Source organism: Cucurbita maxima, unplaced genomic scaffold (assembly GCF_002738345.1).
Source record: "Cucurbita maxima cultivar Rimu unplaced genomic scaffold, Cmax_1.0 Cma_Scf00002, whole genome shotgun sequence".
NCBI lineage: Eukaryota > Viridiplantae > Streptophyta > Magnoliopsida > Cucurbitales > Cucurbitaceae > Cucurbita > Cucurbita maxima.
In genome coordinates, this window is record NW_019272018.1 from 6,229,071 (window position 1) to 6,238,089 (window position 9,019).

General features: G+C 37.5%; 2 protein-coding genes and 1 long non-coding RNA gene across 5 annotated transcripts in view; 2 read left to right on the top strand and 1 right to left on the bottom strand.

Annotated features, from left to right (window-relative positions):
• Positions 1 to 4,096, top strand: part of LOC111470370 (respiratory burst oxidase homolog protein A-like) — a 7,249-nt gene extending 3,153 nt beyond the window's left edge. For both annotated transcript variants that reach the window (XM_023115937.1, XM_023115945.1), the window contains 10 exons: positions 432 to 839; positions 981 to 1,367; positions 1,646 to 1,741; positions 1,841 to 1,956; positions 2,058 to 2,160; positions 2,437 to 2,616; positions 2,709 to 2,834; positions 2,933 to 3,061; positions 3,701 to 3,779; positions 3,906 to 4,096. In XM_023115937.1, the coding sequence (XP_022971705.1) occupies positions 432 to 839; positions 981 to 1,367; positions 1,646 to 1,741; positions 1,841 to 1,956; positions 2,058 to 2,160; positions 2,437 to 2,616; positions 2,709 to 2,834; positions 2,933 to 3,061; positions 3,701 to 3,779; positions 3,906 to 4,015 (1,734 nt within the window). In that variant the 3' untranslated portion in view covers positions 4,016 to 4,096. The remainder of the gene's footprint in view (positions 1 to 431; positions 840 to 980; positions 1,368 to 1,645; positions 1,742 to 1,840; positions 1,957 to 2,057; positions 2,161 to 2,436; positions 2,617 to 2,708; positions 2,835 to 2,932; positions 3,062 to 3,700; positions 3,780 to 3,905) is intronic.
• The window catches only part of LOC111470505, a 7,143-nt gene extending 2,332 nt beyond the window's left edge, over positions 1 to 4,811 (bottom strand). The window contains exons 1-2 of the long non-coding RNA XR_002715046.1: positions 4,677 to 4,811; positions 4,289 to 4,395 (exon numbers count right to left, since the gene is read on the bottom strand). This is a non-coding gene — a long non-coding RNA (uncharacterized LOC111470505). The remainder of the gene's footprint in view (positions 1 to 4,288; positions 4,396 to 4,676) is intronic.
• A 307-nt stretch (positions 4,812 to 5,118) lies between these two features.
• LOC111470679 (mitochondrial substrate carrier family protein E-like) lies at positions 5,119 to 8,824 on the top strand. 2 transcript variants are annotated; one of them, XM_023116256.1, is made up of 9 exons: positions 5,119 to 5,287; positions 5,663 to 5,778; positions 6,001 to 6,058; positions 6,153 to 6,302; positions 6,911 to 7,121; positions 7,246 to 7,291; positions 7,812 to 7,926; positions 8,048 to 8,120; positions 8,262 to 8,824. In XM_023116256.1, exons 1-9 carry the CDS (start codon positions 5,218 to 5,220, stop codon positions 8,491 to 8,493), a joined length of 1,071 nt encoding a protein of 356 aa, XP_022972024.1. In that variant the 5' UTR covers positions 5,119 to 5,217; the 3' UTR covers positions 8,494 to 8,824. The 2 variants fall into 2 exon arrangements, with proteins under 2 accessions (XP_022972024.1, XP_022972032.1); XM_023116264.1 differs by lacking the exon at positions 5,119 to 5,287 and having other exon boundaries at positions 5,663 to 5,808.
• The last annotated feature ends 195 nt before the right edge of the window (positions 8,825 to 9,019 follow it).

The following is a 9,019-nucleotide window of genomic DNA, read 5'->3' on the forward strand; positions in this document are numbered from 1 at the left end:
GGGGGGGGGGGGGGGGGGGGGGGGGGGGGGGGGGGGGGGGGGGGGGGGGGGGGGGGGGGGGGGGGGGGGGGGGGGGGGGGGGGGGGGGGGGGGGGGGGGGGGGGGGGGGGGGGGGGGGGGGGGGGGGGGGGGGGGGGGGGGGGGGGAGTAACCGTTTTGGTGATGGATTTATTAAATGTCTCTGGTTACATTATGTTGATCACTCTCTGGGTGAGAGAAAAATTGTGACATAAATTCAACTCATTCTGTTCAGCCATGTGTAAGTGTATATACATGCATTGAATTCAAACGATAGAGGCGACAAAATATTCAGTGTATTACGAGTCTTCTAAGGCTTTATAGTTAAACTAATATGCTTTGTAGTCTTTGAGATTAGTAATATTCAGTGTATTACTAATCTTCTTTACACTAATCTGTTACGTAAATTGCAGCTACCTCAATTTGAGAAGCTGTTCAAGATAACCTCGCCTAACGCTATTTCCCCTCTAAACAAACGGTCATCAAATTCACACAATGGGCATAGCCATGACCCATTTCAAGAGTCGATATGTGAGGCTGAAATGTTGCTCAGATCTCAATGGAGACGAGCATGGATGGTGGCTTTGTGGTTGGTCATATGCCTTGCATTATTCTACTGGAAATTCATTCAATACTGCAGACGAATGGAATTTGAAGTCATGGGTTATTGCCTCTCGATTGCCAAGGGAGCAGCAGAGACTTTGAAATTTAACATGGCTCTAATCTTGCTCCCTGTTTGCCGAAGCACAATTACACGGCTTCGTAGAAATTTGTCTCTGAACTCGGTCATTCCTTTCAACGACAATTTAAATTTCCACAAGGTAAACGAAGCTTCGGTATTTTATATTTGGGTTGCATAACAAAAACAAGTCTGTAATTTGGCAACTCCTCTGTATGTACTTGGTTAAATTTTCATTGGTTTGTCCACAAACTACACTAATGCATATGTTTTTCCAACCTAGTTAGTTGCAGGAGGCATTGCAGTCGGAGTTATCCTACATGGAGGAACCCATCTTGTTTGTGATTTTCCAAGAATTAGTAACTGTGACAAGTCAATTTTTCAGCGAACTATTGCTTCTCGGTTCAACTACCATCAGCCATCTTACCTTGAAATCTTGTCCACAACTGAGACGTTAACAGGCATTATTATGGTAACATTGATGGCAATTGCATTTTTGCTGGCTACAAAGTGGCCGCGCCGCAAATCAGCCACACTTCCAAGGTCTATCCAACATGTCACAGGATATAATACATTTTGGTATTCCCACCATTTGTTCGTATTTGTATATGCATTACTCATAGTTCACTCCATATTCCTATTCCTAACCGACAAAGCAACTGAAAAAACGGTAAGCCACTTTTCTCAGCTTGAATTTCGTAAGTGCATCATAGATTCTCTTTGAAATTATGCAGAATCCATTGACCATCATGAGGTGACAATAGAGCAGGTAATAGGGAAACTTTTGCTTACCGATGTACCCACGGAACAAAAATGATGAAATATGAACTCTAACAAAGAAAATCCACCATATCTTTTCTTCGAAGTATTCTCTAGATGCTCAAATTTTAAAGCTGATTCTGATCTGTTCAACCTTTTTTCCTTTTTTTTTTTTTTGTTTTTGTGAAGACTTGGATGTATATAGCAATTCCAGTTCTATTATATACTGGAGAGAGGATTTATAGAGCGATTAGATCATGTTTGTACGAAGTGAAAGTTTTGAAGGTATTCCTATTTTACCTTCCGATTGAAACGAGATGAGGACAGCAACCTCTAATATGAGTATTTAACAACATTTGTATGTTTATTTTGTATTATATAAAGGCAAGGACTTATTCAGGAAAAGTTTTATTTCTCAAGTTGAGCAAACCAGAGAGATTCAAGTATCGAAGTGGGATGTACGTATTAATCCAATGCCCTCAAATCTCCCCATTTGAATGGTAATATATCCTAATAAGTTTCAGTCTTCTAAGTTCTAATAGCTATTCTCATTAATTCTTTACTTACTAAAATGTGATAAAGTATCTTCTTCGTTTTTTAGGCACCCGTTTTCATTAACTTCTGCCCCACAAGATACCCACCTCAGCATGCATATCAGAAATCTGGGAGATTGGAGTTATGAGCTATACAGCCTGTTTCATGAGGTAATGAGTGAAGGGTGATTGGTGGGAAAGATAAAATTTTACAATTCTCTAAAAGCATCATATCTCTTTCATTATTGTTTAGTTCTTATAAGTAATTAGTGTAATTTTTCATGAGAACTTGAATCATGAAGGAAATAAGAGAGAGTTCTATGATAAGTACTAGATACATTCTCTAGGACTAGGTTGAGCATTCTAACTTAAAGCTGACACTCTACCTAGAGGTAAAATGGAAGGATAATCAAGTCAGTCTCAATTATACAAATTTATGACTTCTAGGGAACTTCTGCTTCAAAGGAGTACCCGAAAATATTCATTGATGGACCCTATGGTGCTGCTTCTCAAGACCATGTCAAGTACAACCATGTGGTGCTAATTGGCCTGGGTATTGGAGCCACACCCTTCATGAGCATCCTAAAAGATGTTCTAAACAGATTAACTGGGAAATGTGACGGCCATGTAAGACTCCTTTTTCCCCTGATTTTATTGCCTCAGTTTCCTTCCATTACTTACCATCAACAAAGCTTTGACTTTGGTTTAAAATTGAGTAGACTGACAATGGAAAAGGCAGCCCAAGTAAATCCAAAACCTACCTTTACTGGGTTACGAGAGAGCAAAGTTCCTTTGATTGGTTTAAAGACTTCATGAACGATTTAACACAATCAGACCAAACTCAGGTAAAAGCAACGTAACCTTTAGTTCTGCAAATATGCTTTGAGATATACTGGCTGACATTTGTATTTTTAAAACCATTCTTATGTTACAATGCCCTTAGTTAGCTGTGGAGATGCACAATTTCCTCACTAGTGTACATCATGAAAATGATGTAAGGTCTGTTTTGATCAGAGCAATTCAAGCCCTACATTATACTCGAAGGGGCATCGACATTGTCTCCAAGACTCCTGTAAGTTTCCATATACACGGCCTGAATCTAAGAGAAAGATAAACCATCGGCCACCTTACCTTGTCTAAAAATTGAATGAGGAATCTGTAAGTCCCATAATTTCCTGTTAAAAAAGAAAGTAACCCACGTAGTGTAGGCTACGCCACTGAACTGAGTAACAAGTTTTAAATCGATCAAATCCTTTAAAATGCGTGTTCCTTTCTCCTAAAAGGTGAAATGCTAAAGAACATAGGTACACATAGCAGCCAAGATTGCCTAGATTAGTTTATAATATGTATTACTTTGGGAAATATGCTGCATTCTTGAGATCGCTAAGTTGGACTTAAGCCTTCGAAATTAGTTACTGAAGAACCACTTTTTCTTCCATATCTATTTAATTGTGTTTTACCTTAAAACTACACTGAAAGGGTATTTCTCTGCCTTAGTTTCTTATTTGCTTAAAATTTTCATAAAATAATAGATAATATATAGCAAAATAATTGTTAATTACTGTATACAAGAAATTAGATAAGAAAAACCTTCAAGAGAACAATGTTGTTTCTGTGTGATATTATCAAGAAGTGTTTGCTGAAATGAGTTAACAATTGATTGAAATTTCAAAATGAAATGATGACATGTTTATATCTCTTCAATTTTTAGGTAAGAACTCATTTTGGTCGGCCAAACTGGATAAACATCTTCTCGAATTTGGTCCAGAGGCACAGAGGAGAAAGAATTGGTAAGATCAAAGAAAAATTAGACTTTCCTTAATCCTTCCACTAAGACTTTGTTGACTGTGGCAACCCCCTCCCCCCTCCCTCAACCAAAAAACTACTTACCGAGAAGGTGGTTTGGTTCTAAACAGGGGTTTTCTACTGTGGTCCATCGGCACTGGCGAGAGAACTCGAAGGGTTCTGCACCAAGTTCTCCACCAAAACTTCCACTAGATTTGTATTCCATAAGGAGAATTATTAGATGAAAATTATTTTTCAATTATACAAATTTGCACCGCTGCTAGCGGAGAGGGCACAACCGCCAAAGAATAAATTATTATCATTACAGTGTATTACTTCTCTCCACCCTCGTCCCTTTAAGTCACTAAAGCGGCTTAAATATGTTGTTTCATATGCACTAATGTATTAATAAGTTGAAACAAATTTCAAGGCACAGAATAAACTGATAACAAATAGAAACCAAATCAAAGTTCGATGAATGGTAAATTGCTATCCCGAGTCAAAAGAAACGTACCGAATGGCACCATCCAGACAATGCGCTTGAATGTGCATCATTTTTCTCTTAAACACTGGATCTCGAAATTGTCAACCCGACGCGGCTTGTTTTAGATGCAATCTCTCCTGTCATAGACCAAAATACAACAAGAGCCATCACTAAGCAGAGAAAAACAAAAGCATAAAACAAGTAGAACCATACTCAACTCCACAGTTCATTTCTACAGATCAAAGAATTGAATCAAACCGATACAATTAATCAACAATACAGTCAGCTAAAACGGTCCAACGACTCTCCGTCCAATACTAAATCTCAATAGATAATTAGGAAGACGATGGAGGATACTAAACGCTTCGTGTAAAATTGAAAAAGTTCAATTCATGCGACAGAGAAATAGAGATGTTACGTGTTGCTGCGAGGCGTTCAAGCATTCAGCCGCATCACAATTCGAGCAATTCAAATGCGGCAGCGACAGGATAGCACAGAGAAAACCGACGCCCAACTACCCACCCGCGCAATTTTCCTTTCACTGAAAGGTCCCGCCATAAATAAAAAGGGGTAAATTATTGTGCTTTAAATATTAAATAAAACATTTATTTTCATCCATAAATTATATATTCATTTAATAGACTAAAATAATAAATAAAACTGAAATATAATTTTGTGGATTAAATTATAAATACTCGATATTCTGTTTCAATTTAATGAGAATAACTTACTAGAAAAATCAATATTGGATGGGAAATTGAACCATTAGTCAAATAAATAAATAAATAATTAATTATAGATCAAACTTTATATATATATATATATATATACACAATTTAACTAAAATTTTAACTAAGCCCTAACTTTTCCTGTCCAGAAACCCAATACAGGAGTAAGTGCCCGCCATCTCCATCTGAGAGTGGAGACGGAGAACTTCTAGCTCGCTCTACGCATTTCGAATGGCGGCCCACTCCTCAACTTCCAATAACGACCGAGCTTTGAGAACTGCAACTTCTAATCATTTCTTCGGTGAGCATTTTTGTTTTTTACTTTGTTCTTGCTGGAATGCTAGCGGCTTAATCGTTTACTTTACTGGATTGAATTCACCAGCAGAGTAGTAGGAACATGGAGAAATGTAGGAAATAAGAATAAAATTATTTTCGACTTTTTCGTCATGGAAAACTATGAGTAAAATAATAGAGATTGAAGATTTGAGTGTTTGCTTCCCTAATGCTTCATGGATTTTGTCAAAGTATTTGATGCGCTAGAGAAGATATTGTAAATACGTGCTAGTTTTAGTTAATAATAAGCTTCTTAGTTTTGTAGCACACATAGTGAATTGCTATATGTTTGATTTAAATGGATAGAGATACTTTATTACAAATATGCTATATTTTCCTGCAGCATGGAGGGAATTTATATGGGGAGCTATTGCTGGAGCATTTGGAGAAGGAATGATGCATCCTATCGATACTATAAAGACTCGTATTCAAAGCCAGGCTATTCTATATGGAAGTCAAGTATGATGCGTAGGCGAGCTCATAAATTGTGTCAGTTGATGAAAATACTTCAATCTTATTTTCAGGATACCAGCTTGGTGAAAATTTTAAGTTCTACTTTAATCATAATATGATGGATTTTCTGCGGCATTTAGTGATATATTATTCGTCCCCCTCCCCAAAAGACTTTGTTTATTTTGAATTTCCTAACTCTAAATTGGTTATTTATCTCATTCATATCAGAATCAGAAGGGCCTGTTGCAGATGGTCCAATCAGTATGGAAAATTGACGGATTTAGGGGTACCCTTTACACTATTTTGTGTTACTTGATAAGTTCACGCATCTAGCTTTGCTGTATTATTTGGATTTTTATCCTCATCTAATCGCTTTTTAGGCTTTTATAGGGGTATAGCTCCTGGAATTACTGGCTCACTTGCTACTGGAGCTACATACTTTGGTGTCATTGAGTCCAGCAAGAAATGGATTGAAGAAACACATCCTAGCCTTGGCGGTCATTGGGCTCATTTCATTGCTGGAGCAGTTGGTAAGCAATCCTGGATGTCCCAAAAGATTTATCTCACTTTTGAGTCATGCCATCTCATGATCATTACTATAGCCTTTTTGACGAAGTTCAATGCTGATGTATTCACCAAAGGAATAATTATGTGTGTATTTTCCCTTCTTGTTTCATTCTACACTAGTTAATGAGATTCATTCATTACCCCTTTCTCTTGGGACTCGTATAGATTATGTTTCATGTCTGAATAAGTCGCTGTTCAGATCTATCAATGAGGATTCCCCTATTTCGTTTTTCAAAGGCAGTGACCCAAGGCATCCACATCCAATTACTTCCCTTCAGCGAATTATTTTATTTGTTGGCCCTGAACCTCCAATGCTAATTACTGTAAACCAAATACTATGTGAACATTATTCCAAGCTTTTACATGTTTCATGGTGTGAGGTCCCACATTGGCTGGAGAGAGGAACGAAGCATTCCCTATAAGGGTGTGGAAATCTCTCCCTAGCAGAAGTATTTTAAAATCGTGAGGCTGACGGCGATACGAAACAGGCCAAAACGGACAATGTCTACTAGCGGTGGGCTTGGACTGCTACACATCGTCTTTGACTCTTCTTTTCCTTTGTCCATTTCAGGTGATACACTGGGTTCATTTGTATATGTTCCATGTGAAGTAATGAAGCAACGGATGCAAGTTCAAGGCACAAGGTCATCTTGGAGCTCCCTTCCCATGAAGGATAATATCTCTATGAAGCATGGTGGGCAAATGTATGGCTATTATTCAGGGATGTTCCAGGCTGGTCGTTCAATCTTGAAGCAACAAGGACTAAGAGGATTGTATGCAGGGTCTGAACTCTGAACCATTTGATTTTATCTTTTTTGTTTTATTTTCATAATTTCGTTAGCAAAGTATACTGAGAGTGAAAAATAACTTCTGCATGATTTTGATGCTGTCCTTTTATCTTGCCAGATATTGGTCTACACTTGCCAGGGATGTGCCATTTGCTGGTCTAATGGTATATAAATTCAGAATTTGTGTACCTTCGTTTGAATTAGCTGCCTTTTGCATCTGTTAGTTGCTCTTGGATCGTTTTGTTCTGCATTGGTTTATCAGTTATGTATCTACAGATATTACTGTCATGCCAGATCCATAGCATAATTCTCAGTTGCTAATTGATTAATCTAGAAAAGGACACCTCTTGTGCTCACTGTGCTCACACCCTTGTACGCTGAATGGAACTAATTTTTATAGAAGTTTACCTTAGATTGTAATTTTATATTTAATTATTTCACCGTTGCTTAACTTTTATACTTTATTTTAGTCTCGTTCTTTATGCTATACACAAGTTGAATGGGTTGAAAAAAAAATTCTTGATGCTTTCATCGACTGTCTTGTGGACTTTCTCACTGACAAATGGATCAGCAGAGGGAAGAACAAACAATTTTAAATTAATGAACATCGCATTTCTCCCTCCAAAGGGATATCGATGTCTGTTTGATGAATTTATCAATTAAGGTTTCTTTATCACACTGCAGGTCATGTTTTATGAGGCGCTAAAAGATTTGACCGAGCATGGGAAGCAAAGATGGATGCCTAATTCAGATGTTAATAGCTCCTTGGAAGGACTTGTGTTGGGGGGATTAGCTGGTGGTATGCATCTTGACTGCACTTCACCGTTAATAATCAAGTTCTGAAGTTCATTTTTTCTTTAAAAATATCACTTTTAGCATGTATGGTTGGGTGTTCTAATACATGGGTTTGAAATTGCTAGGTCTCAGTGCTTATCTGACCACTCCCTTGGATGTGATCAAAACAAGAATGCAAGTTCAGGGATCAACTTTCAGGTATCAGATGATTATCAACCCGCTCGAATATGTTTTTTCTAGAGAAATTCCGCACTTCACGTCCAGTGTCATCGGCTTAATCGATCTTGATAGTTGTTCGAGATGATGTTCATATACGGTACTTTCTCGTAAAATCCTCAGGTATAACAGCTGGTTAGATGCAGTGAGAACTATATGGGGGAGTGAAGGAACGAAGGGGATGTTTAGGGGTAGCATACCCAGAATCACATGGTATATTCCAGCTTCTGCTCTAACTTTTATGGCTGTGGAGTTTCTGAGAGACCATTTCAATGAAAGATTGGACGATGAATCCAAAAAAGAAGCTACTACGTTATCAGCTGACAGAAAAGGAACTTTGGGAGAAGTAGCATAAGCAGCTCGAGACTGAATCGAATTTCTATCCATCGGCAGAGACATCGACTCGTGTCGAATTTTGCATAGAAGCATTGTAAGTTGTATTTGCAGTACCAATTAATCAAAAGGATCATTAGTTGATGGTATAAACAAATGAACTCCATGACTTGAGGAGGAGGGAGGGGTCTATATTTTATGAGAGACCCACAACAATGTAGTCTTCAAAATCAAAAGCGATGAATAGATAGACAATAATTGGCCACCCTCGAGTGTTAGGTCCTTCATGTAATCTCAGCCTATAGCACATTTCTACCATATTTGGTTTCCTCTTAATAGATTCTACATCGATTCCAGATAGAAAAAGAAAAAAAAGAGAAATTTTACGTATTATATATATATATATATTTTTTTCTTAATTTCTTTTCACAAATTATTACTTTTTAGATGTATTTATCAAAATTGTAGCCTTTTTGTTTTAGTTCTTAAATTTTGAAAACATTTTCAAAATTTGAGGATTTTTTTTTTTTTTTTTTTTTTTTTAGAAA

What these genes read in the sequence shown, in the direction of transcription:
- LOC111470679 (XM_023116256.1), top strand. Translation starts at nt 5,218, where the DNA reads ATGGCGGCCCACTCCTCAACTTCCAATAACGACCGAGCTTTGAGAACT. An exon ending in CTAAGAGGATTGTATGCAGG is followed by an intron (nt 7,122 to 7,245) that starts GTCTGAACTCTG and finishes TTATCTTGCCAG; the next exon opens with ATATTGGTCTACACTTGCCA. An exon ending in TGCCATTTGCTGGTCTAATG is followed by an intron (nt 7,292 to 7,811) that starts GTATATAAATTC and finishes ATCACACTGCAG; the next exon opens with GTCATGTTTTATGAGGCGCT.